This window comes from Cylas formicarius, unplaced genomic scaffold, assembly GCF_029955315.1.
Source record: "Cylas formicarius isolate icCylForm1 unplaced genomic scaffold, icCylForm1.1 PGA_scaffold_12__32_contigs__length_19106922, whole genome shotgun sequence".
Taxonomy (NCBI): domain Eukaryota; kingdom Metazoa; phylum Arthropoda; class Insecta; order Coleoptera; family Brentidae; genus Cylas; species Cylas formicarius.
In genome coordinates, this window is record NW_026844225.1 from 17,585,267 (window position 1) to 17,612,638 (window position 27,372).

Sequence of the window (27,372 nt, forward strand, 5' to 3'; positions counted from 1 at the left end):
ATTTATCTCTTACCTTAGTCCCAGGGTATAAAAATTGACGCAAATAACCTTAGATACTTCGGCGGGTTGGGGTTGCATATACCTCCATTGGTTAACTGCAAATGTTTTAACACGTTTCCCAAATATGAAATATTTGGGAAACGTAATTCCGATGAACGGTTTGAAAAAAACCGTGTAAACGTAGTCAAATAATCGCTTTTTCTACGGTCAAAATGAAGCAACGAATTCAGTGCTGTTTTCATATAGCGAATTTTGAATTTTTGTATACAACGGAAAAGGTTGTAGTCTCAATGTTAAAAGCACGTAATATTTTCTAGACCGCGACTGGATAGGCAACCAATTATTCCTCCCAGTTTAATAATTAGTTCGCGGAAAAGGATTGTAAAGAAAAAACTGTTAATATCGAGTATATATTTCTGTTCTATAAAATAGTTTTATTCATTTGTAATATGTTCTTCCGTCCTTTTAAAGGTATACAATATTCTCAACTGAAATAATTTAAACGAAATAAATACTGTTAACAATAATTAACTACAGTTAAACAACGAAAACTAATTGAGACGAATCTTTTGTGTTTAGTTTTTGTTCGAAATTAAATAACCTGTCGATCACTTTTTACACTTTGCAACGTCGTGCAGTTTTTTCCACAGGTCGTATTGTTCGGTACTTTTAACCATGTGAATACTTATTTCCTTTTGTACATTACACGGGGTGAAGGAAACCCTTTTGTTCAAAAACTCCGGGGCGTGAACTCGTTTGATTTTAAGGCCGTTCGCTACGATTCCGGTCAAAAACACGTCCTCCAGTTTGAGATATGTATGGTTCAATGCCGACAAATACAAGGGCTTCGCTAAATTCCCCGGTAATAAATAAGCGGGACCTGTTGTGAAATCTGGAAAAACGGGAGGCTTATACTGCTGTGGCGATATGTAATACTTCGATTTCTTATTCCTAATTGGTTTCCATTTCTTGGCTAACCGTCCGTATATGATTTTCTGTTCTGACTTGTGTTTCGTGACGAATGCGAGAAGACGCTGTACATTTATAAACATATCGTCGTCGGTTTTAAGTACAAAAGCTGCTTTCGAACAGTAATCATCGACCCACTCCAAAATGGAAATTGTTTTCAAAGTGAGATTGTCATACGTGTCAACGAACTTTCCTCTAATAATATCACCGTATAACTGCTGTTCTTCGGCTAATTTTTTGTTTATAGTCTCGTTTTGTATGGAACCCAACATGAACGCTATAGCGACATCTTTTCGTCTGGCGAAAGAACCCCACGTTTGCCTGATTGCGTCTCTGGCACTGTCGTGAGTTGGTGCTGACGTTATCGTTATCAGCAGCTTCAGGTTCTTTCCCAAGTCGGGACAGATATTGGAACTTACATCTATGTGACCAGCTTCGTATATGAGCTCGGCGGGAACGCCTCTAGTTAAATCCAATACTGGACGAGTATTGTTCGTATGATTCGACTGCGAAATAATTTGAGATTGCGGGGGCGCCTCAGACGAACCATTATGGCCAGCGGATAAACTAATGTTACCTAAATGACAGGAAACATAATCAGTTATTAAATTATTCATTAAGAAAATTCATAGTCAAGGCTAGCTTTTTGTGAAATGAAAGGTGGCACAAACAGAAATGTCATGTCTAATTTTTAAAAGAACCTTCCACAGGCTACTGTAATACTTCGAACAAAACTTCTGGATCCTGGCTCACATTTTACTCTGTACCTGCTTATATATTGTTTGAGGGAGGCGCAGCTAAATGAGGGGCATAAACACCGTCTCGGATGACCGATTCCCAAATTGGTGACAGATAGAGACCTGACCTGTTTATAGATTTCTTTAGAATCTCGGATTTTTCGTTGGTAGAATTGATTTTTGCAAGAATTTTAGTTTAATCGAATAACATTTTATGTCGGGTTTCTTGATTGTGGTTGGCAACAGCTGATGAGTTTATTTGTCTCAGTCGTAAGACTCTTTCGTGTTCTTTGAGCCAAGTTGATATTTTTCATCCGGTTTCTCCAAAGTATTATTTGCCGCATATGCATGGAATGCCGTAAACCCCTGGCATCGCAAATGGAATTGCAGTGGTAAATCTGGTTTTGACGTTATATTTCTATACAACTTTTGATTTGTGGTCAGTGATATTTTGAATGTAAGGAAGGACCACAGTGGCAAGTGTAGGATTGCTTTCGCCCTCATTGCTATTGGAAGGTTGTGGTGAAATGTATTTTTTCATGGAAATTATTAGAGAGGTTTTTTATTAATTCTAGGTTCAGTGACTCGGGTTGATATAGTTTTACGGCTCTGTAAACAAGAGAGTTGAAAACCGATGATTTTTGGGCCGGATGGTGATCTGACCATGCATTAAGGTATCCGTCTGTGTCGGTAGGTTTTCTATAAACACAATGGCCCAATGTTAGGTTTGATTTTCTATTGATAAGAATATCTACCAACTCAATGGTAAAACGTATGTTACTGTGTATAGAATTTAAATGTGTAAGAAAATCTACTAGGGTTTCTTGACCATGAGCCCAAATAACAAAAGTATGTGGATCTTTGGGAGTCCGTAGAGACGAGGAATTTTAGAGTCATGGGGGTGACAGATTTTTTCACGGAGTCTGATAGAGAAGAAGCCTTAATAACATATTTAAGGTTGAGATCCATAGATGACGTAGGAACTTTCTGTATATATTCTGTAAGAATATCTTGAATTTTTTCCTGATATTCATTTGGGTCCATGACCACCGTAGCATTTCCTTTATCTGCTTTTAGGATTACGATGTCTCGAATATCTAATCCAGACATCGTAAATCTGTTATTAAGCCTTCTTCGCTATCAGACTCCGAAAAAAAATCTGTCAACTCCCATGGCACCAAAATTCCTTCCGTTTCGTACTTAATTCCTTTCATTTCATTGAACACTTAAAAAGCATTACATTAGATACACAAGTTAGTTTGGATGTATAGTTCCTCTTTACCAAAGTTCCTATTCCTGAAATTCTCGACATCATTTCAGATATATTAAAATTCGAGAATCTGGAACCAAACCTTCTCACCTTAATCGAAAAATGCTTGTCTACAACATATTTTTCTTATAAGGGTCAAATTTTTGAACAAACATCGGAAACAGCTATTGGTTAGATTGGTTTTTTTAGATATTCTTATCAATAGAAAATCAGACACAACATAGGGCCATTGTGTTTACAGAAAACCTACGCAAACAGACCGATACCTTAATGCATGGTTACATCCCCATCAGGCTCAAAAATGATCGGTTTTCAACTCTCTTTTTTACAGAATCGTAAAACTATCTCACCCGAGACACTGAACCCAGAATTAAAACAGCTTACCACTGCTTTTCTCTCTAATAATTTCCACATTAAAGGTATTAAACGTTCCGTCACAAAATACACTTCACCACAACCTTCCAATAGCAATGAGGCCGAAAACAATCCTACACTTGCCACAGTGGCCCTTCATTACATTCAAAACATCACCGACCACACATCAAAAGTTCTACAGAGGAATAACATCAAAACCAGATTTACCTCTTGTCCAAAAATCTTTCAACATCTTCGGTCCGTCAAAGATAAAATTCCATTTGAGATTTCAGGAGTTTACAGCATTCCATGCATATGCTAAGACAAATAAACTCATCTGCTGTTGCTGAACATAATCACTAAACCGGACATAAAATTTTATTCGATAAAACTAAAATTCTTGCATGTAATCAATTCTTCTACCAACGAACAATCTTAACCGCGACATGTCTATACCTGTCAGTCATCCGAGACGGCAAGTGACTTAAAAAATTTACCGAACGTGTTGCATATTATACTTTTTCTACGGCCGTTAGTTTCCCAACAACACGAATACATTCACTCACATGACTGTTAGAATTGACAAATGTCAAAATTCAAAGCGTGGGAAATATCTCCGAAACATCTGATCGCTCCCAAATCCCGCACGCTAGATCGGTGGGTAATTAGGTATTTTACGGGCGGGAGTAGACAAACAACCTAACAATCTTAACCGCGACACAGACCTGTCACCAATATGGGAATCAGTCATCCGAGACGGTGTTTATGTCCCTCATTTAGCTCCGCCTCCCTCAAACAATATATTAGCATGTATAGAGTAAAATGCGTGCCAGTTTCAGTCAAGCTCTGACGAAGCCAACAGGATGATTGGCGAAACCGGCGCAGGAAGAATCCAGAAGAATCTTGGATTTTTAGATACAGAGCGATTTTGGAAATTTTGCATTTTTAGACACTCTTAGTAGTTCAACTACGCGTAACCTTATCGAAAAGGTAAAAGCTGATCTGGATAGGGTTTTTTACGTAAGATCCAACAGTCCAAAAGTAAAAAAAAATGCTAAATTGATTTTCTTTTATTAATAACCAAACAAATATTTATTCCAATTTGTTGAAATTTAGCAATGTGATTTCGTGTATCAACAGGCTAATTTAGCCATAATAGATTAATATTATTAAAACCAGTGGCGTCCATAACCTAAAGTGCACTACAAACAATGTTACAAATGGCCACCTTTCCTTTAATGGTAGTATCCTACGATATCGTCTTAAAGGACTGTCAATAAATAAAAACCTATTGGATTTAAGTCAATTTAAGGCCCTGCATCTTGAAAACTTTACATTCCCGGGCCCATAAAAACTTTTTTTTCATATTTTTTATCAAAGAATCGCCCTCTAAAATATCTTTGCCTGTGTAAATTATGGTGACATTTAATTTTGTAGTTGTTTGTAAGCTAGTTTTCCTTCGGATCAATTGCTAAGGACATCAATGAGACATTATGTATTAATGATAAAATTAGCTTAATTTTTTATAATCTAAAATTGCACAAAAATATAGGACCTTCTATTTAAAATTGGGATACCCTGTAGACAAGATAAGTGTTTTCCGAAAACAACCATTTTTAACACTACAACTACAAGATACAAGGCGTCCCAAATTACACCAAAAAATTAAAGATTTGGATATCAACAATTTAATATTGCAGCATTTTTTTTAAACACGAATTTTGATTTGATTTTTGTTTTGTCCTCGCATTAACGCAACCTTATAAATTTGAAAATAATTTCTAAAAAAAATCGTCCTGTATATAAAATTAGGAAAGCGTTTGATGAATAAATATCTCATTTTGCTTATCTTCGAACTTGAGGAGCTTGAACCCCTCGTTTCGTCTCGTTTTAACCGAATGTTACTTTACCTTGGCCCATTTGAAGTTCGGCAAGGTAGGATTTTAAAGGTGATGCTGTAGTCCTTAAGGTAGATGTATTTATGTATGAAACACAAACGAATACCGAGAGCACCGTGAAGGCAAATATCGCCAAGTGCAAAAAACGCACTTGGGCTAGCCATGGCACCCCCATGCCTGAAAATATATAACAGTTGGTATAAAAACGTAACAATCAAAATTATACTAGGTGTTCCAAACAATCAAAATCCTACATGACCGTTAAAGAAATTTTAAAACGTTAATTATTTCATTAATTAATTAACGTATAGGTTTAAAACGGCGATTGTGGATTCTATCTATCAATTCAGGGACTTGATCAGTGAACTTCACACTCACATTCGAAATGAAAAATCATAACGACCGACCAACACGTGAAACATATTGTCAAGATGGAAAATCATACTTAATTGGCAGAACGTGTTTAATATCTGCTACGTGTCACAAAACACAAAGTGAGACAATTTTTTATGTTGCCTGTACATTATTTTTTCGATAAAATGACCCCAAAAATTTTCCGATGCGATGTCCCATTTACAATAACTTTTAATATTGACAGAAATAATTGTAAAATTGATACCTCGGTACTAATACAGGATGTTTCACAGTAAATGCGAAAAGCTTAAGGGTGATTTATTGTTTTAAACTACGTTAGGTCAAAAGTCAACCTTATTTTTTTTATCTTAAAAGGAAAATAGATAGAATATCTTATTGTTCTTCCTTCTCTCTGCATATTTAGATTAAAGAAAATCTTATGCAAGAAAAGAACTTTTGATGACATATCTACAGCGCGGAATCACCTCCTGTTTTTCGCATTTATTTTGAAACACCCTGTATCGTCTACCGCGTCATAAAATTAAATACCAATTCAGAATTGACACATTAATAGCGATTTACAAATTGTTTTTAAAGGATCTCCGAATCCAATGGTTTTTTTTCGAGTATTTTTAATTACGAAATATATTTTCCATTTCAAATCACAGAAACAATTGAACTTTTTCCTAACACATTTTAACTTGGAGAAAAGACATTTTGCAATTTTGTTTTAATCAAATAGTTATTTTGCTCGAGGCTACAACCACCTACGTTAAATAGATACAGAAAAAAAAGACCTTCCCAAGAACTGGATAACCCATTACAAAGCATATAAATAATTATTTTGGGATAACAAAAATACCACAAATATGACGTCAGTGTTGAATAAATTGCTTTTAAATGGCCACTACGTGCAATCCTTTGTGGCTGGCCCGACAAAATAAAGTTTTATATTTAGTGTGGTGACATTATGCGTCAGAATAAATAAATTCTTCCAAACTCAGATTATCGAACCTTGAATATCTATACAATCAAAGTAATTCATTGATTTTATGCGAATTATTTGAGATAAGCTATCATTAATAATCCAGTTGACTGTATTTCCAAGATTACGTTACTATTAAACTCCCTTAATAGAGATATCGTAGAATGGAATCTAGCGTAATCCGGGGAAGAATTATAAGAAATTCCAGTTGAATTGCAAGGAATGATAGGTTTAAAAGCAATTACGGTGAACGCGCTTCGCTTTTAAGTCACAAGCAATGACTTCTAATCTGTCTATAACAATAATAAAAACTTAAGATCTGCTAAGAGATAATTAAAAGATTAATCACTGACGGATATGTATTATTGTAATTAAAAAACATGAGAATGTTTACAATTTTGGTTGGTTTTGGTAAAGTAAGAAAGGAAAAGTTTTACAACAAATTTCGACAAAAGAAATAAACAAAACAGGCCCTGAAATTAACATTATCAGATTAAATAACGCCTGGTAATCTTTTTGACTACGTGTGTTGTTATTTGCTTTACCATGTCAACAAATTTGTTATATATACCTCGTTTAAAATGTATTACGACCATTTAAAAGTTCGCCACATTGTCACGTATTCCACAATCCACTGACACACCCGACGAATGCGAAAAAAAAAAATACACGAAAACTTTTGTAAATTACATTCCGATCGTCGTCTAGAAACTGAATCGTCTGTCTGTCCTAACGACGTTATTTTATCTCATACGATTATACTAGATCGTGTTTTATTTGTTACTTACCAATTTAAGTAGATAAAAATAACGAACTTCTGTGGATGGCCAGACGTTTTAGCGACATGACGTTTGCAATCTGCAAACAATACACAAAACACCGGCTTAGTAGGAATAAGCACAAAGGAAAATAAAAATTTTCTAATGGTTGCGTCGTTAAACGTTGACTTGTACCAAAAGTCCAACTGATTAACCCGGAATTCCTACGCGAACAAAAGCGAAACATTTCACGAATTTCTAGTTCGATTTTTTCTAGCTGTGGAAAATAGCACGAAAGTCATTGAACGACGAGAAAATACAAACTTTGTAACCCAATTAATAGTAATTAATAAAATTACATTCTAAACTTACAAATCCTGATATAAAAAGGCAGTTGGCAATGTCTACGTTACATTTTCGATTTCATATCATATATAAATAACACTCAATAATGATTGTTTAAACGGCAAAGTCTTACTTGTTCAATAGTATTTTGGCTTCAAAAACGTCATTAAGAAATATTCAGCAGTGGTACATTTCGATTTTGAAACTAATCTTTTATTCTTTGAGATAGTGGATAGGCAAATTACCCAACCCATCTATAAGAGGAAGTAACATTAAGTGGCGTTTCTATTTACATTTTTAACTAATGCTAATAGAAAAGCCAATTAAAATAAACTATTCATAAGAATTTGCGCCAGGTGCTTGAATTAACTAATTATATTAAATTCAATAACTAATAAATTTATACTTGCTGAAACTTAAGGTTAAGAAATTTGTCACAGAAAGCCTTTACAGACATTTTGATTTTGTAAAATTTGCGTACTTAATTTTGATTTATATCTCTTCACTTGTGCGCCTAACAAATGTAAACTGCAAGAGCGAGGAACCTTATTCGTGGCATTTAATTAAGACTAGGGTTAATGTTTGTAGTGACATTATTATTCAACTGAATTCAACTATGAAATTTGTTGCGCAGGCGATTTTTTAGGGCATTTGGCAACAACAAACCTGTGCCAAAATTATTGCCCAGCAAGGATTACAGAATTTTATTACAAAAACTGAATTATCCATTGGCTACCTCTCTTGTAATAAGTTTAACTGCATACCTTTCTGATATGAACTAAACCTCCGTATATTTTCCGCAAAAAAAAAAATCGCTATTATTTACAAATTAACTGAACTAATGTTAAAAATTTTCCGTAAAAAAAATGTAATTTAATTAGTGATTACTTCCTGGGTGAAACTCGAAACGCGGCAAGTTTTATAGTTATTGTGCAAAAAGCCTTGCTGAAGCGAAGCCTCAAGGTTGACAATTTAAGACACTTCCGTGTTTTCCTTTGTAATTAACATTTGCTTACGTGGTAAATTACAGTAAATTATTGTGAAACCACACTTTTACTTACAAAAGATAGTTCTTCGAGAAAGGAATGGTTATCTGTGAAGAAATCACAAAGAAAAAGGATTAAGATCTTAACCTGCAAAAATCAAAAATGACTTTGCCTATTAAATGTAACACATTACTGTAGTTACGAAATTATAGCAACAGAATAAAAGGACATTTGGAGTGAAGATTGCAAATATTCCATCAACTTCAATCTGGTATGCTTCAGGATATAACAATTTAAAGATTTAATTTAATACTAGAATAAATTTTGGGTCTAAATCGAACGGTAAATATAAAAAAAATATTTTACTGTTCCAACAGATGGTTACTCGTAGCTTTTTTTTAACTTTTTGAGCACTCCACCGAATGTTTTTGGAGTTTGAATGACACCCTGTACATTTTCTCAATTAAGATGCGGTTTACAATTATTCAAAAATGGGGGACATTTTGTAAAAGTATATAAGAAAATCGGAGCCCCTAAAGCCACATACATGAAGATTTAAATTCGTAGTTATCTGGTATTATCAAGTTCCTGTCCTAAAAGATTGTTTTTTTTGTGATTAATTATGTATGTATCAAAACTTTCACACGGTATTGTCGTTCTCTTGTACAAGCATATAAGAAATATTATTTGTACATAATTTAATAAGCAACTATAAATGGCAATGCACAAAAATGCATTAAACAGCAGATACGAAATTCTTAACGAGGCGGTTTTCATTTATGGATCAAATATCCAAACCACATGCTACAAATATATCTGAAACGATAACTGCTTGGAAGCCCGTTTCTTATGTTAAATATTTTTAAAAATATTTAATTTTTATTAATAGGTACTTTCTACAAATATTTGATAGAAAAATATTTTTCCATTAACGCTTTCCGGTTGTAAATTAAATATGAAAACAAAGTTAGTGCGAACAACTTTGTGTATGTTAAAGCAATATAAATAATAGCTTTAAACGTATAAAAATCGTTAACGTTTGAAACTCATTAGGCGTTAAATTTTAATTCTCACAGACCCGTTTTTGTAGGAAATTACGTATGATTTAAGCAATTATTATTAAATTTATTAAATCAAAAAATATTGGTACCTATGTTTCCAAAGCTAGAAAAAGCTCTTTAAGAAAAAGTACTTCACAAGGTCATGTTATCAGACATCAGGCTATTTCTGACAGTCTATTATTGTCAAATAAGGATTAATTTAACGCAAATAGAACTTAACAGCCTTGACATCCCGAAATAAGGATAATTTGATCACCTAAATATCACTTGAAAAAAACCGCGAAATTTTCAATCGATTCGTAATCATTCACTATCATAAAATTGATAGATAAACATATCTCGAAAACACTTACCTGCAGATTCTGTACAATCCTTAACTAGAAACACAGGTTATAATAGTACACATAGCCATGCCATCGGAGGTAATGACACACGTCACTTCAAGGCATAGTCTACAATGTTAACCAAAACTAGCGACTCGAAGGACCGAGTGTAAACCAAGTTTTTAAACTGTGCCGCCTTTTTGTTAGGCTGCATTGCCGCTAGTAACAATTTATCTATGGGTGCATTCACTAGATATAGCAATTACGAATTCGCCTGAAGTAGACGTATCACTAATCTAAATATGTTCACTGAATCCGTTTTTGATCTTGGAATTTAAAATTCTAGAAAAAGTGACAATGCTCTACGAAAGAATTACAAAAATAACCAGATGGGGGCCTTTTCTCATCACTTCCAGAACTGACATGTCTGAACCGAATGTGGTTTATAAAACCCTCACTTGTTTGTACTTTCGGCTGGCAACGTCGCACAGATATAATTTAGTTTTGAAGTTTAAACTGTCCTTAGTGTTAATGTCAGTTGTCTGTCAGGTGTGTTGTTCACTTCCTTTGATTTGTTGTATGCAACAACAGGCAGTGGGAAAAGCTATACACCAACTAATTATAATTCATTTGCAATTTAAGCAATATTTCATTTTTATTGCGAATTATAAAAGGAAAAGTGACTGGTTTCAGAGCTATAATTATTATTTAAAGGAGGAATCTTATTATTGGGCAATATTTGCATTTTTAGTTTGTAATGTGTTTAAAATCATGACAAACTACTGGTGGATGCATTGGTTTTGGATAACATTTTATTTACATGGTAAGTCACTTAGATTTATAGATTATGATCAAGGGCTCTAAGTCATTAAAATTGGGTTGCTCTTATTTCTAGTTATTTCTGGGGAAACGCTGATGAACACACTACATTCCATTGCAACTACTGATTTGCCGACAGTAACCCTGGAAAATTTTGAAAAATCACTGTCCGAAAATGCGACCTTTGATCCGCCCAGTACCACAAGTAGTTCTAAGAGCATATCCAAGGCTTCAAAAAATTTTACAAGTATCAAATATGTTCCAACCCCAAATAAAAATTCAATCAAATCTAAGCTAATGGAGTTTTCTGAAGAGAACAATTCTAGTAGAGTAACTGACACCAATAAGGAATTAACTGTGATAAATACAAATGTTAATTTAACTGAATATCAGCCAGATACAGATAATTTAACATACAATGGGGAAGATATAAACAATAACCAAAGTCTTATTCAGAACTCTGAGAGACTTGGAATTGAGGAGGAAATAACTGATATAGAAAAAACAAATGGCAACCTATCAGCAGCTGGTATAACTGGTATTACTTTAGGTTGCATAATTGTAGTTGGTGTGGTATGTGTAGTAACATTTTTTGTTTACCGCACCCACGGATTTAATAGGCCTCAAGTACTTAATGATAGATGCAGTAATCCAGACTCTAGTGGTTATATTGATGATGCTTCTGTTAGGGTAAGAGTGTGATTGCCCTTTATCCACCTGTGGCCACTAAAAAACTCTTTGTAAAAAATTGTCTGGTACTTTACTTAATTATTCAGTTTCTCAAACAAAAAATTCAATATCAATATAATGTAAAGAATGCGGCAAAAGTCAGTTAACCTTATCAAAATACCCATGCAGGACAGTTTTAGCAATCAAGCTTCATATAGCCCTAGCAGCTCAGCAGTCCTTCAGTAATATTAAAATCAGTAAACTGAATTTTACCGCCCATTGATTGGCAATGAATCTAATAAAATTTGGTTTTTAATTTTAGGATAATTCAGAAGAGATGTACAGTTTAGATAATGATTCATTTTTGAATAGCCTAGAAGCAATGACAATTCAGAATTACTGGACGGACACGGTTAAACATACAAAACTGTAAATGTGTTTTATATATGTAAATAAGTATTTTAGAATCTGTGATGCATATCAATGTAGGTCGCTCCTAAGTTTATTTTGAAAAACAAGATTGAAGTCCCTTTTTGCGGTTTTTTATGTGTATAATTTAAATAAATTTGAAATTCTTTACTGGCTTCCAAGAAAATATGTCTCTTTTTTATCCACATTAGTTAATTGAAGTAATTGAGCATCATTTCCATATTTCTGTTCAAAACTGGCAAATCGTAATGTTTCAAGATTATAGGTTTAAAACTACGTGGTTTTGTGAGCCTGTGGGTCATTAAAATCCACTTATATACCTAGAATGATTTAAATGTTGTTTTATATCTTGTTTTTCGTAGTTAAAGCAGCATCTATTATGTGATTTTTTGTTACTTTTTACCTATTTATAGAAGCGTTTTTTGAAGTACAAATTGTTCTATTTTTTTGCTTTAATTTTATATGTTATACCTTTTTTATAATTCATTTTTTGTTGTTTACTACAACCTTTCAGAAGTAAAGTTAAATTAGTTTTTTCTAAAATAAACTAAAATTTTATAATAATTATATCTAAGCTCACTAATAAAGTATACAATCTTAGGATGCTATTTTTGTAACATAGAGTATAATGTGTAATATTGTTAAATTAATATTTGCAATAATTTTTTGTTAATAAAGAATTAGTTTTGTGAAGGTACATGTATAAAATGTAATTAAAAACATACAAAATACAGGCACTAATTTAACTTTACTGGTATATTGTTTGTTGTTATACGATAGTGAACAGTAACCAAATTATGTAATTTTCATTCAATGAATAAACATTATTTACAAAAATATATCAAAATTTTATTCATTTATAAAAATTCTTGGTCATTTTAACTAAATGCGACTTTAGGAAAATTTCTTTATTAACGACAATACATATAATTAATTGTAATCAATTACAATAACGATAATACTGATAATGAATAAAATATATCTAAATTACATTTTAAAAAATTTTAGGATGGCGTTAGGTTTTTTAACATCTTTAGGTACTTCTTCATTGTTGGCTCCTACCTCTTGTATGGGTAGATTTTGCTTTTGCCCTTTTGGAATGAAAGGTTTCAAGCTCCCAATGGTTCGCAACTGTGTAGGGGTCAAAAAAGACCGGTACTGATTCATGCTGCGCTGACTATGGGCAAAAGTAACATTAAACGTCAATTCAGGATTCAGTCCTCCTAGCGCACTGCTTGTGCTTGGTGCTTGAGCGGAATTGTTAGGCTTAGCTTCTTCAAAATCATTCTTTTCCCATACATCGGAAATTGTTTCTTGTTCTTCCGCGCCAATTGTAGTTGAGTCGTAATGAATATCCATGTCAACAAATTCATAATCGGTAAGGTCATCCTTGGAAGAAATATCTTTCATGGCATCGGCTAAAAGTGCTTCGCAATCGCTTGCTTCTGACCCAACTGGACTTGCGGTAGGATGGACATTTTTCTCCACATTATCGAAGTAATTCAAGCACAAATTTGCTTCGATCTCATCAATTGACTTTAAAAAAGCTGAATCGCTTGGCTTCTTTTCTCCTGAAGATTGACCTTGTTTTTCCATCCTGCACGGCTAAAATAGCTTTTTTTTTATAGAATTAGAATTGCTTTATTGTCAGTTATGTGACAAAATTAAATAACTTTCAATAATTTATAAAATGGCGCGCAACGCTCACTTTGATTTTAAATTACCAAATATCAAAAATTGGAAGTGGCGACCACGGAATGTACAAAAACGTTATATTTATTAATTTTAATTTTATTATTGCCTGGAAAATGCATTTTTAATGATTTTTCTGCCTGCTCTGTAGAAGTTTTTTTGCCCCTAAAGCCAGTATTATTAGAAAAGAATACGCACAAATATTATTTGTACATGTTACAAAGTGTAAGAAAACAATAAAAGTAGGAAAGACGAAAAAAAACAATTTCCTACTGATAGTGATGAATATAAATTTCCTTTTAATTGGCCCATACTATGCCCATTAGTGTAAGCAAATGGTAGGCCGGAGATAAAGAAAATCTTTGATTTTTAAGTTTTATCAGGTAAAGAAGACGCAATATACACTTTTTGACGATTATGGTACACGAACAACAATGTTAATCGTTCAAAGACAAAAGAGATGTCAGGTAAATTATTATTGAAAATAAATTACTACTATTACTCCTGTGTCGAACTGACATTTCGGCATTCGTCCTGTTGACTTCTTCAGAGCTTAACGGAAATTCAGGAAGTTCGATTTATAATTTGTAAATAGTATTAAGTAGCCTATAGAAGTTTCTTTAAAAAATTATAATTACTTTTCTGAAAAACATATAATTCTCGCTCGTTGGCAGTTTCATAGCTAGAATTTTTAGCCGCGGTTCAAGATATCAAAATAGAGTCCACATATTCCTCTACAACTTCTATATGAAAGCTTTTGGTTTCAGGAAAGCCTAGGTTTGGGAGAATGATATATTTATTTTAAACACAAATTGAGAAGTTTAATTGGACGAAAGGACGAGAGGAAATAAATATTAAAGTTTAAAACAGGATTTGTAATATAAAGACTTTATAACATTGGGGACAGTCTAACAGCATCACGAAATAAATAACCATAAATGAAAAAATAGTTTATTCAACAATTCTGAAATTAACTGCCTCTAATAAATAATGTAAATTTTACACCCTCACAGAGCACTATGAGAAATTGCACTTGATGATTCAAAAAAGCAATTTAAATAGCAAATTCCGGGGCAAGCACCATGCAAGTACGGCTAGGAATATACACCTGCAATAAAATAGTGTTAAGAATGGTTAGATATGTACACTAATTTGATATTAACCTGTAAAGAATTGCTTCTATTACAATAACTCTCGGGTTTAGTAAATGCAGGTACTGAACTATCTATCCTCTCGAAACCTCCAAATATCTTCTCATCAGAATTTAGGACTACTCTGTATGTTCCCGATCCTTCTATTCCTAGTTTATAATCCGCAAAACTCTTGGTTGGATGAAAATTGAAAATGAACAACAGTCCTGCCCTTTCAAAAGCTATCACTTTATCTCCATCATGTTTCATACTTACATACCCTGGTGGGGCTGCTAACCAACCAAACCTATAAATTGTAATAATTCATTAAAAATAATCATATTTTATCACATCGTTAATTTAGTCTGTAATTCTTGAATGGAAGTAAAAATGAAAATAAGCCAAATTAATTTTTGAAGCAAGCGGTTAAAAAAATTAAAACATTGACTTTACGAAGACTTCAATGATTTGTTAAGTGATGTACACTGAATTTCTCAATAGATTTATTTATTATTTTAAGAAGCGTTTGGACTCACTTATTTTCAGTTTTATTCATAGCTGCATCCCAATTGTTTAGGTATTCATATTTCAATAGTTTATCATCGACCAGATTCCACTGCCTTCTGGCATAATGATATGAACTGTTGTTTCCTTCTCTTGGAAAATCTAACCATTCAGGATGCCCAAATTCGTTGCCCATAAAATTAAGGTAAGCTTCCCCTCCCAATCCATGAGTGATAAAGCGGATCAACTTATGCAAAGCAATTCCTCGATCAATTATATCGGAAGGAGAGGAAATTTTACTCATATGAGTGTACATCTCTTTGTCCATAAGCCAAAAAGCGATTGTTTTGTCTCCCACCAGGGCCTGATCATGAGATTCTGCATATGCTACGTTTGGTTCCATCCAACGACGATTGGTTAATGTATGGACTATGTTTCCTAAAAACGTAAATTATATTGACGGAGAGGGCGCTTGTAAGTGATACATACCAACATCCCATTCTTCATCTTTGGTATGCTTTAACAATTCAATCCACTTATCGGGAATGGCCATAGCGAGTCGATAGTCAAAGCCCAAACATCCTTCTGATACTGGACGACATGTGCCTGGCATTCCCGAAACATCCTCCGCTATAGTTATTGCGTCACTGTATAAATTATGAGCGACATGATTGGCCAACATTAAATATACAACCCCGTCTGTATCTACGCCCATGTTGAAATAATCATCATAGTGCCCACCAAATCCTTGTCCAATACCTGGGCAAAATAGGACGTATTCAATTATTTGTTACCAAAACTAGTCAACACTAGATCAATACATTTTTCCACTTGGAATGCAATGATATTTAATATATGGGAAATCTATTATCCGGTTTTATATAAAATAAATAAGTTGAATCACAGCCTAAAACCCAAAATAGACCGCCCCACCTCCCCGTGTTAATGAAATTTTATATATTATTGTTGTAACATATAAAACAATTGAACAGCACTTAAGAAAATGCTAGTCAATTATTTTTTATTTATTTTATTTATTCATTTTAAAATGTACTTATTTCTGAATACAAAAACGCGGGATAATTATACACTAACGTAATTAACAATTACAAGGATATTCGAATGTCGTGTTTAATTATAAAATTAAAAATAAATTAATTAGTAACAATAGATGCTGAATTCAATTCTGCTTACCTCTAGAGTGATATAACATCGATGTAACCCCATCAAATCGATATCCATCAAAATTATACTCATCAATCCACCACCTAACGTTTGACAATAAAAATCTCATCACCTCATATTCAGAATAGTTAAATAATCTGGAATCCCATAGGGAATGATTTCCTCTAGGCCCAGAGTGAAAAAAACATGAATCAGTGCCATCAAACATATTTAAACCATCAAGAACATTTTTACTTGCATGGGAATGGACTAAGTCAAGCAATACTACCAATCCCAGTTCGTGGGCTCGATCTACCAATAGCTTTAATTCATCTGGAGTACCGTATCTGCTCGATGCTGCATAAAAACTAGTTACTTGATAGCCAAAACTGGCGTAATATGCATGTTCCATGATGGCCATTAGTTGTATGGCATTATAACCTTGATTAACAATACGAGGTAAGATATTTTCAGTGAAATTTTGGTAGGAGCCAACACCTAGTTGGTCAGTCGCAATTCCAACATGGCATTCATATATACGAAGGCTTTTTGGTTTTGGTGGTCTTGGGTGTTTAAACATATATCGCTGCAACATTGCAAGTGGATGTATTTATTACCTCTTCATATTTAAGTTTATACCTCATTTTTTGGTGGGTTATATAAGAGCTGCTTATATATTGTCCCTTCAATTTTTTTTGGTTCCTTAACATAATTGGCATAAGGGGAGAGCCTATCTTCTTTCTGTCCTGCTTGTGTTAAAACAACTATCTAGAAATTAATTATTGTAAACATTTTCCAATAAGTATTTTCAACTATAACCCAACTTTAATTTCTGACAAATGCTCTACTGCGGGGGTACCATCATGTTTTGGTGGTAACTTTAGTTCCCATTTGCCAAATTCGAGTTTTGTGTAAGGATGACTGTCCCGATTCCAATTATCTTGTAGAGACAACAAAAGTAAATGATAAAACTATTTAGGAGGGGAAGTATCCTTACTGAATTCTCCAGTTAAAAAAAGACCATTGGCCCCTGGTGCCCATTCTCTACATATTATTGTATTATCTGGTTCAACATGGATTCCAAAATATTTATAGGCTTGGGTAAAGTCATTCAATCCTCCACCAACATTTTCTATAACGTCTAAATAGTCTTTAAACACTGCATAACTACAAAATTAATAAAACAAGTAATAACATTATACCATAAACAGAACAATATTTATTGAATTATTGTATTGCTTGGCATGCTACGAATGGCCTATAATTTGAACAATATTATATGCATTAGCCATTTAGAAAAAAATAAAATAAAAAATAAATTACAATGTCCTTTTGTGACCTTCAAAAGTAACTTACCGGCGTCTAATTTCTTTCTCGTAGGGATGCAAATATGGATCTCTGTTTAACAAATCCTGAATATTCGGAACATTTACTTCCATTGGGTCTAATTTTGAGTATTTCCCACCCATGGCAATCACTATAATAATTAAAATATATTTAACAAGAAAAGTAATCGCAAGAACAAGTGTTTTTTTGGAAAATTTCCTAGAAGCCCGGCTTAACGGAGATAAGACATGTCAAAAGATCAAGAGAACGCAGATACCTACTTTTTCTAAATTATAAAATGATAACGAATATAATCCTTGGATAAAAAATGTAAAATCGGCTTTCTAAATAACACTGAATACCAAATATAAACCAAATAATGCGCAGATGACAGCCGTGGAGTACAGACATTTCAAATAATAGTTCTATATACGGTGCAGAGATGGCAGCAGTTGGAAGATATATTCAAAAATATTGGTATAGGTATAATTTACAGCTTGGTAAAGCTAAAATATATCAAACTAGCATTTACTCTTCAAATCAAACAAAAACGAAATATTAATGAAACAAAAATATTCCTCTTAAGTTTTCATGAAAATCGCTGTGGTGATTTAGAGCTGCCAGAATAACAAACTGTTCCGTATTTGTTCCCGATAGCCTTGTGCAGGGCGCCATTTAAATTCAAACAAATTTCTAATTTTATAATTCCTCACTTTATTCTTAATTGATTCACTAATATTGATAATTATGATAATTAGTACAAACACAAAAACACCAAGCTAAAATGACCCATTAACATCATTCCAGAGCACTCTTTTCGCATGATGATCCATCCACGCTACGGACGCATCTACCTATACATACATACATAATGTGTTTTTCTGTTACTTAAATTTTTTGCGTTATAAAAAGAAGAAGTTACATAGGCAGTCTAGAATAATCAATTTATTTCCCATAATATTTCCTTCACAAGTGTATTAATTGACAACACGGAATTAGCATATCACATAAACATTTTTAAAATTGCACATTTTTCAGTTAAAATTGCACCACGGTAATTTTGTCCTTATTATACATAAAGTACAGATCACAAACGAACACGCTGTATAAAAACACTGAGCGTTAGTATGAAAATCCTAACTAAACAATCGACCAATTTTTTTAAAATTGTGCGTTCTTTTATTCCGAACATCTGAACTGAAAGTATTCGAAATTTTCCTAAACAATTTGAAGTCGGCTTCGTGTTTTTCGCTAATCATCGGCATATACCCGTAAGGTGTGCAGTATTCCGAAAATTCATCGAAAAATCGTTTGTAACCCCCTTCGAGAAGATAAATCTCAGGAAAATAGAGTCCTGGGTAAGTGTGGACGTTTAACTGTCGATCTTCATTCCTCAGGAAGCGATACATATTCGGTCCTCTTTCGGCTGAATATTCACAATGAAAAATCAGTATTTGTTTTTCTTCTTTAAGTTTGAAGTTCTCTTGCGCGCGATCTAACAGAGCCGAACACTGATCGAAGGTGTACAAATTTATAGCTCCGCTAATGTGTCCTCCGTTGTATTCGTAAGGAAATCTGCAATCTATAATTTTAAACGACCCTATTTCATCGATGTAATCCCCTCTTAATAGTTTTGCCACCGTATTAGCATCAACGGCTTTAAGATTTTCATGTCGCGTTTTAGTTAAAGGCAAACGATAATTTCCGGTAAAATCACCAATTAATTCCGAATGGCTATTCGAATCCTGAACTGCGATTTTAATACGTTCGCTGGACTGAGGCGAAATTTCGTTTTTGGTTAACTTTGTTCTTTTAACACGCCAATCTTCTTCCGTTTCAAACCTTTTAAAACATTTCTTTTTGATAGCGAAAGATTCCTTTTCGTTTTTAAGTGTTTCTATATGTTTGCTAATCACATTTGAAAAGCTGGTTGGAATTTTTGAGACTTTCGGAGAGCCAATCTCGGGCAAATCCTGGAAAATATCGTCTGCGAGGTCTGATTCGTTGGAACACCGAAATGTCGTGAGCTCCTCGAACCCCGAGTCTCTTGAGTTAGATTCATACAGCGATAGACAGTCGATATCCGATCTGGAAGAAAAATAAATAACTTTTAAATTACAAAAAAGCTAACATATCTAACTTATTTTCATGACATTTAAGTAGTTGTAAAAAAAATCGACAAGACAAGTGTATGAAATTAACAGTTTACCTTAAAATCGGAAAACAACCATCAGAAGTTTCCGATATTGATTCATACTCCATCGCACTTATACACTACAAAAGAATACGAAAACGAACTGCCTGAAGATAAAGTGCACGACCCAAAAGCAACGCAAGAACTGACACCCTTAAAAGCGCCTCGGGTTGTATTTATAAGGGGGTTCGAAGGCGCCAAAAGTCCTGTACCTGTGTGATTTTGGTGGGGATGTATAGGATCGCAAATTAGAAATTCACCGATGAGCTAGGAACGACAAGATACGGGTTTTTATTGCCTCAATACTATATAACTTAAAAATCACACATACTACATTTTTTATACGAATAACTGAATTTGATTCATTGATTTATTGTTTTTATTCGCATACGGCCGTGGTTGAAAATAATTGGAGTTTAATCAGAAATCATAGGCATATTTTCCAGCATTGTTTCATTAAGAAAGTGTCATAAAACTTCGTATTTTAAGAAAAAAAACGAAGTCCTTGCAAAATGCTTAATAAATATTTGTCGATTGATATTCAGAAAGTTCCAAATCAAAATATGTAATGAAAAAGAGCTTCCAAAAACGTGAAAAATATTGATTAGATACATTTACTCTTTAGGTATTGTCGAGTCCAAGTTATTTAAGAAACTGTAAAATGTAATTTTGAACGACCCTCTACTCTAACTTCCATAGAAATGAGGGTACCTTTCTGGATTTCTCCTGTTATTCCTTCTCGCTGACGTTTCGTTAAACATGCTGTTTTCTTCTTCGGAGCAGTAAATAGTTCCATCCCGACGCAGAAGAAATTCAGAAGCAGGCTATCCTCCAATTCAAGTGTTGTTGTTAAATTGGCGGATTCGCCGGTTAATTACAGTTACATCTAATTCACTTATTCATTTAATTCAAACTGTTTTTTAATGCGGGGTACAATATTTCTGATCCCAATATACCAGAAAAGGCACAAGTGATTTCTTCGAATAATTAAACTGAAAATCCAATAGGATTTTATTGCCCAATACACCTGAGCAAGTATTTTACCTGGGTTTAATAGAAAGATTTATTTGGGTACCTGCTGGCATCGCATCTCAATGTTTTGTCGTCTACGCCAGTGTGGTGTTTATTCCCACACCTACCCATTTATTATGGCTTTTGTGCTCAAAAACTTAAAACATGCCGCAATAAAATCTTCAGGATTGATAACGAAAAAATTTAGGATAGTCCCAATTTGCATTATTTGTACTCAAAATATTGGGTTGTTCGGAAAGTCATTTCGTTTTTTTTGGGGAACATGAAAGACGGTTTTCGTATAATGAATAAATATTTTATTAAATTATATATTAGCCATTTTGGTCCAACACCTTTTGCCATCTTTCTGGCAGTAACATAATTCCCCTCTCATAAAAGTTTTGGTCCTTGCTGGCAAAAAACTGGTTCAGGTGGTTTTTGACATCTTCGTTTGAGGTAAAGGTTTTGCCATCCAAAAAATTTTGCAGGGACCGGAACAAATAGTAGTCGGAAGGCGCCAGATCTGGAGAATATGGTGGATGTTGCAGTACGTCCCATTCAAGCTGTAAAAGTTTTTGGCGAGTGACCAAACTTATCCTGTTGGAACAAAACACCCTTCCTGTTGATTAATTCGGGCCTCTTCTCTTTAAGTGAATCATTCAATTTGTCCAGTTGATGACAATAGACTTCTGAATTAATCGTTGTATTGTCCGGCGAAAGCTCAAAAAAAAAACGATTCCTTTGACATCCCACCAAACGGAGAGCATTACCTTTTTTTGGTGAATGTTGGCTTTTGACACGCTTTGAGCCGGTTCATCTTTTCCGCTCCATGACCTCTTGCGTTTAACATTGTTGTATACAACCCATTTTTCGTCCCCAGTAATAATCCGCTTCAAAAATGGATCATTTTCTTGACGTTTGAGGAGCGAATCACACACGTCAACGCGACGACACAAATTTCGCTCCGTATGGACATGGGGCACCCACACATCGAGCTTCGAGGTTAAGCCCATGCCTTTCAAATGGCCATAAACAGTCGAATTCGACAAATTTAATCTCTCACCGATCTCTCGTGTGGTTATTCGCCGATTTGCATCAACTAATGCCCTTATCGCATCTTTGTCAGCTTCGACCGGCCTTCCAGACCGTGGTGCATCTTCGACATCAAAATTGCCGGATCGAAATTTTGCAAACCAGTTCTGGCACTGGCGTACTGTTAACACGCCTTCTCCATATACATCCGTCAATTTTTTTCTCGCTTGGACAGCATTTTTACCTTTTCTGAAGTAAAAAAGTAAAATATGACGAAAATGCTGCTTATTGTTCTCCATATTTAAAAGGGCACCAACCAAAAACTACTGCGTAGAATTAATAGAACTTTTTCACACACAAGCCTTGCAATATCAGCTCTCAAGACATATAATGGTTATGCGGCTTAAGTGTGAAGTTGGTTTCGAAAAAACGTAATTAAGTCCTCTGACGGGAAAAAACGAAATGACTTTCCGAACAACCTTATAGTATATAATGGATATTACTATCTTTTAATATTTGCAATATTTTGCGTCGAACGCTTCAAAATATTTTCAAGTTTTTGAAAAGCGAGGAAGATGAGGTAAAAAAAACAATTTAAAATAAAATAGCAATTCTATTAATAAATTAAAATTAGACAGTATCACCCTTAAAAAAGCAAAACTCAAGACATAATTCCTACAGTGTTCAGTCTCTTTGAAATGAATCATAATAATCACATTAACAGAAAAGTATCTCTTGAAATTTGCATTGTAGAACACAAAACTAATCGAAAATGCATTGCCGTTAAATACTGGGCTTTAAATTATTAACAAAAACTTAAATTAATATGTAAAATAAAATAAATATTTGCACTGCGAACCGATCCTATGACCGCCCTTTGTGCATCACAATTTTATTGCTGAGGGTAATTGCACATAAAACAAAAAGAAATTCTCGCCTAGGGTCGATTTTGCATAAAAAAAAACCGGAAACACTTTGGTGAATAGCATTGCAAAATATGATCTCCTTCATTGAATGAAAGATTTTATAAATAGCAACAGTATGTACATAAATGCGTTTGTGTTGCTAGATTACTTAATGTTAAGCTTAGGGTTCCGAATTCTCCCGGGAACTTTTGGTAATAATTGCTCACTAACAAAACAAATAAATCGGAATATTTAATGATTTTTAACTCGACAAAGAGATTTTTTTTTTAATTGGCCCTTCAAATTCCCTCTGAGAATCGGGAACCCCTACTACGCCCTATTTTAGGAAGGAAGTTAATTTATAAAATTTGGGTTCATATTGTTGCAATTAATTCATAGGGAATTAATTGCAATAATATTACGTACATAACTAGGTCTCACTGAAATTAACGTCAATGTGACGCATTTGTTTTATAAAATGAAAACCACACAAAGATTTGTATACATTAAGAATCAAGATACGTTTTGTACTATTCGTAAACAAGGGCATTTATTTTCATGGAATAATTCTCTTGTAGGCTTATAGTCGTTTGATACTTTTGATGGGCCTATGTTTGCTGTCGACATTCCAAGTTTTGGATTTTTGCCGAAATTGTCTCAAATCTTCTTCATGATCGGGATGCAACATTTCCTTGTAAGCGTTTGGTTCGCACATACCGGAAAACTTCTGGAAAAAGCACTTGTAGCCTCCTTCTAGAAGGTATATTTCGGGATAGTGCAGTGATGGATAAACAGCTTCATTTCTCTGCCTATCCTCTCTGCGTAAGTAGCGATACCTGCAAAAAAGAAACAAAGAAGTTAAATCACAAGGGGAAACACATAGCAATAGGTAAAAAAACGCAAAAGCAAAAAAATACTCACAAATTTGGCCCACGTTCGCTTGAGAATTCGCAATGGAAAACCAATATGTTCCGCTTGACTGAATTGGCGCTGGGAATTTTATTATCATTCAAAAGTTCGCCGATTTGCTCTTTGGTATAGATATTGACAGCTCCATCTATGTGACCCCCTTTGAATTCGTAGGGGTAACGACAATCGATAACCTTAAATGACGCGACGGTATTTGAGAACTCTCCTTTAATCAGTCTGGCGAGAGTCTCAGCGCTGATTGCTTTTAAGTCCTGGTGTTTTCCATTCACCAGCGGCAACGAAAAGCTTCTGCTAAAATCCCCTATTAAGTCGGGTTCTGTGGAAGATTTTTGCACGGCGCACATTATACTCTCTTCGGTGGCGGAAATAGCTCTCTTTAATGGCGGCCTTGAGATCAGGGTCTCCCGTTGAGTCGCGAACAATTTTGACTTTTTAATAATAGCCTGGTCAGCGTTGGACGGAGGATCTGGTCTTTTAAACGGCCTGTTCTCCGCATCGCAAGCTCCAAAGAGACTTGTCCTTACTTTACTGCTACTAGGAGTAACTCTAGAATTCTGCAATGATAAGGCTCGCCGGAACAAAGGTCTTATGACGGAGTCTTTTGGCGATTTGGCCTCAGTTTTGTGCACGAGAGGTTCGTTTATGAGTTTACTAAAATCTCTTGGAAATGTCGACCCCTTATCCAACGGCTCTACGTCTGAGAAATCCTCAAGGAAGTCATCCTCCATGCAACCCACCGAGGCTGACCCAAACGATATGGAGGATCTAGGAGGAGAATTGAATGATAAGAATCTCGCAGCTTCACTGTGGTAACTGGCAGCGTAGCCCGAATCCTGAGATATGGTTTCGACATCTTCGAGAGATCGCCTTGTTGCTCTCGGGTAGCGGTGAGCAGCCTCGACGCAAGAAATAGGGACGGTGCTCGCATTTTCATAAAGAGATAAGTCGTCATGTTTTGTTGGGCATAGATTTTCCTTGTTGATGTACTGACCTTCAACGTTTTCGTCGAATGTTTGGCTTCTGAAAACAAACAGCATTTTCGTTCGGTTTCTTTCGAGAATTTGTAAAAAAAAAAAGTAAAAAAAATATTTCAGAAAAATTTTTGCTTTTTTGTGTAATCGAAAAACGAAATTGAAAATAAAAAGTCCGACTCGACAGAACATCCTTTACTGAACATCTACCTAGTGTTTATATATAAAATATAACTGCACCTTTCAAATACAAGCTAAACTAAATAACACTCCGATTTATAGACGGTACATGAGTCTCCGAAAACTCAAAAAATGTTTTGCAGCAGGAAAGTTTGGCTAAATGAAAATTTTCGAAACCATCACCTGCATATTTTTGAAACTTGGGAAGTGTTGAAGGATATGAGGAATATCGTTATTTTACAAGGAACGTTAGAAAAAGGTATTCCTTTTAAAGTTTAAAGCGAGCCGCTCACGTCGATACTATTTTCACTTTCACAAAGCTAAGCAGACAGTAAACAACACACACGTTGTTAAGCCGTTGTAAAAAAATTACCTCGAATACTGGCATATATCACATGGATCGCTATCCATAGCTTCCCACATAGTGCACAAAGTTTATTTATCCAACGTGATAACAAATTAGTTCATAATTCTTTATTTCCTGTGTTAAATCCCACAAACTAAATTCGAACCGAGCCGGACGCGTTAAATCGGGCAAACTCGGAAGACACACGCAGACGTTCCACAGGCTCAGCATAGACTGACGGAGTTGCGGCCGATGCTAACTGTCTTATTGAGTTGGAAGTCCCCACACTAACAGTTAACCGGCAGAGGGGGCAACCACCCTTAACTTTTTCCTAAGGGGGATGATACGGGACTTTGACAAGGGCGCCAAAATGAGATCCCGCATGTGTTGCTGGTTCATATGGGAAAATACATATGCATCGCATACACATTTAAAATTGCACAGGGTACAGATGGATGTTGTGCCATTTGGTCCGAAAGAGCTATTAAAAAACAAAAGACACACTTCTAATATAACGTAAGTATATCAGAGCAAATCTTGTAATAAAAACCTCTTAGTCTGATTTTGTAGAGCCAAAAAGTGCTTTAAATGATTGCTTTTACATGGCCAGGGTTCGTTTAATTAAAATACATCGACTTTGGTTATTCTTTAATTGATAAATGTTATAGTTTTGGAAATTAATGGTCTAAACAGAGAGCTTCCACAAAACTTCAGAAAAAATAGAAAGCTTTGACTGCTTTTTAAATCTTGTACAATTGTAAATATTCTCGAGGCTAGAGCTATTAACCACTGTTTAGTTTAGTTTAAAATACATGACCTGTGCAGCAAAATACTGTCATGTGCATGGGCAAGAGTCATTTCAGGTGACTATTTTATAAAATAAACAAGGTGATTGTTTGACTTTTTTCGAAATATTATTTATTAACTACAAAGTGTTTTTATTTTTTATGTATTTTAACGATAGTTTACATAATAAAAACAAAAGATAAATAAATATTTATAAACTGAATAGAGCAACCCCTAAGCAAATGGAAAAACATTGCTACCGGTGTAGTAAATTATTTAAGGCAATTGTTTTTTCTTGGCCGAGAAGATTTTGTTGCCCCATGAATCTATTGAATATATTGAATGGCACTAGACATAGAGTTTATGTTATTAGTCAAATATTAGTCAGTATTTTTTTTAATGCTTTTTTTTATATGTTCATTCCAACTGATCTGACCGTCAACAACCAAACCCAGGTGTTTTACTGGAGAGACTTCAGTGATAGCCTCGTTATTTATTTCCAATTCAATAAGACTAACTACCTACTAACTAAAGACTAAAAACCATAAAGCTAATCTTGTCGACAGTTTGTTTGATAGCATAGCATAGCATAGCACAGCCATAAAATCTTGACAAGTCGGCATTGTTGGTCAATATTAGGATTTCAAGTATGAACGTGAGGTTCGAACACTGAGAATTTTAGTTGAACATTCTATATATAGCTGTTGCTAATTTACCATCGAGTTTTACAAAACTAAAATATAAATGTGCAACTTATCTGATGCAAATATTGATAACCGCAACTGTTCCATTTAAAGAAAAAAGTATAAAATGAAGCGTGAACGTATAAATGAAATTACGTTAATGAAGTAAACATCGCAAAGGTAGTAAGTAGTAGGTAACCGCGCCGTCCAGCTGATGACCTTTGACTGAAGGGTAACGTACCATCAAGAACTAGATTGCGCCTTCGATGGGAAACCTGTTTCTCCACCTAAGTCTGTAATATTTTCTATTCTGAATGTGCATTGCAGAAAATGCGTTTTTCTCTTTTTGTAATGAAGAGTGAATGTAGCAGCTTAACAGGTTGTAGACGTGAACGAAACAAATTGTGAGAACATGGATTTTATAATAAGTAATTATGTTTATGTATTTTGATTTAATTATCGCAGTCTCTGCCTACAGCGCATTTATTTTCAATACGGTCGACGTTTATTCACACTCGTTTAATAACCAATCGGTGCTTTAAATGATACGGGATTGCCAAT

At 34.3% G+C, this 27,372-nt stretch overlaps 5 protein-coding genes across 5 annotated transcripts; 1 reads left to right on the forward strand and 4 right to left on the reverse strand.

Moving 5' to 3' along the window:
- Window positions 1-407: 407 nt before the first annotated feature.
- LOC132695672 (beta-1,3-galactosyltransferase 5-like) lies at window positions 408-10,192 on the reverse strand. Its single transcript, XM_060660077.1, has 4 exons — window positions 10,071-10,192; window positions 7,356-7,425; window positions 5,241-5,405; window positions 408-1,546 (listed from the first exon to the last, which is right to left on the reverse strand). The coding sequence occupies exons 3-4, from the start codon at window positions 5,401-5,403 to the stop codon at window positions 609-611; spliced, it is 1,101 nt and encodes a 366-aa protein (XP_060516060.1). The 5' UTR covers window positions 5,404-5,405; window positions 7,356-7,425; window positions 10,071-10,192; the 3' UTR covers window positions 408-608.
- Window positions 10,193-10,573: 381 nt separating this feature from the next.
- LOC132708823 (uncharacterized) lies at window positions 10,574-12,747 on the forward strand. Its single transcript, XM_060681425.1, has 3 exons — window positions 10,574-10,863; window positions 10,936-11,549; window positions 11,851-12,747. Exons 1-3 carry the CDS (start codon window positions 10,620-10,622, stop codon window positions 11,959-11,961), a joined length of 969 nt encoding a protein of 322 aa, XP_060537408.1. The 5' UTR covers window positions 10,574-10,619; the 3' UTR covers window positions 11,962-12,747.
- Window positions 12,748-14,586: 1,839 nt separating this feature from the next.
- LOC132708647 (1,4-alpha-glucan-branching enzyme) lies at window positions 14,587-18,180 on the reverse strand. The gene is made up of 10 exons (XM_060681108.1): window positions 18,055-18,180; window positions 17,804-17,924; window positions 17,445-17,614; window positions 17,272-17,387; window positions 17,087-17,215; window positions 16,478-17,033; window positions 15,773-16,042; window positions 15,316-15,721; window positions 14,813-15,086; window positions 14,587-14,757 (listed from the first exon to the last, which is right to left on the reverse strand). Coding segments are annotated over exons 1-10 (2,097 nt in total). The 5' UTR covers window positions 18,056-18,180; the 3' UTR covers window positions 14,587-14,703.
- A 729-nt stretch (window positions 18,181-18,909) lies between these two features.
- Window positions 18,910-20,035, reverse strand: LOC132708531 (M-phase inducer phosphatase-like). Its single transcript, XM_060680879.1, has 2 exons — window positions 19,983-20,035; window positions 18,910-19,861 (listed from the first exon to the last, which is right to left on the reverse strand). The coding sequence occupies exons 1-2, from the start codon at window positions 20,033-20,035 to the stop codon at window positions 18,910-18,912; spliced, it is 1,005 nt and encodes a 334-aa protein (XP_060536862.1).
- Window positions 20,036-22,624: 2,589 nt separating this feature from the next.
- On the reverse strand, window positions 22,625-25,564 carry LOC132708763 (M-phase inducer phosphatase-like). Its single transcript, XM_060681321.1, has 3 exons — window positions 25,370-25,564; window positions 23,837-24,865; window positions 22,625-23,751 (listed from the first exon to the last, which is right to left on the reverse strand). The coding sequence occupies exons 1-3, from the start codon at window positions 25,417-25,419 to the stop codon at window positions 23,496-23,498; spliced, it is 1,335 nt and encodes a 444-aa protein (XP_060537304.1). The 5' UTR covers window positions 25,420-25,564; the 3' UTR covers window positions 22,625-23,495.
- Window positions 25,565-27,372: the final 1,808 nt, after the last annotated feature.

What these genes read in the sequence shown, in the direction of transcription:
- LOC132695672 (XM_060660077.1), bottom strand. Translation starts at nt 5,403, where the DNA reads ATGGGGGTGCCATGGCTAGCCCAAGTGCGTTTTTTGCACTTGGCGATA. An exon ending in CGAACTTCAAATGGGCCAAG is followed by an intron (nt 1,547 to 5,240) that starts GTAAAGTAACAT and finishes CCTGTCATTTAG; the next exon opens with GTAACATTAGTTTATCCGCT.
- LOC132708823 (XM_060681425.1), top strand. Translation starts at nt 10,620, where the DNA reads ATGCAACAACAGGCAGTGGGAAAAGCTATACACCAACTAATTATAATT. An exon ending in GATAACATTTTATTTACATG is followed by an intron (nt 10,864 to 10,935) that starts GTAAGTCACTTA and finishes TCTTATTTCTAG; the next exon opens with TTATTTCTGGGGAAACGCTG. An exon ending in TTGATGATGCTTCTGTTAGG is followed by an intron (nt 11,550 to 11,850) that starts GTAAGAGTGTGA and finishes TTTTAATTTTAG; the next exon opens with GATAATTCAGAAGAGATGTA.
- LOC132708647 (XM_060681108.1), bottom strand. An exon ending in TTTTTTAACTGGAGAATTCA is followed by an intron (nt 17,388 to 17,444) that starts GTAAGGATACTT and finishes TGTCTCTACAAG; the next exon opens with ATAATTGGAATCGGGACAGT. An exon ending in AGATGAAGAATGGGATGTTG is followed by an intron (nt 15,722 to 15,772) that starts GTATGTATCACT and finishes TTACGTTTTTAG; the next exon opens with GAAACATAGTCCATACATTA.
- LOC132708531 (XM_060680879.1), bottom strand. Translation starts at nt 20,035, where the DNA reads ATGGAGTATGAATCAATATCGGAAACTTCTGATGGTTGTTTTCCGATT. An exon ending in GGTTGTTTTCCGATTTTAAG is followed by an intron (nt 19,862 to 19,982) that starts GTAAACTGTTAA and finishes TTTTTCTTCCAG; the next exon opens with ATCGGATATCGACTGTCTAT.
- LOC132708763 (XM_060681321.1), bottom strand. Translation starts at nt 25,419, where the DNA reads ATGTGGGAAGCTATGGATAGCGATCCATGTGATATATGCCAGTATTCG. An exon ending in GATATATGCCAGTATTCGAG is followed by an intron (nt 24,866 to 25,369) that starts GTAATTTTTTTA and finishes GTTTGTTTTCAG; the next exon opens with AAGCCAAACATTCGACGAAA. An exon ending in AGCGAACGTGGGCCAAATTT is followed by an intron (nt 23,752 to 23,836) that starts GTGAGTATTTTT and finishes TCTTTTTTGCAG; the next exon opens with GTATCGCTACTTACGCAGAG.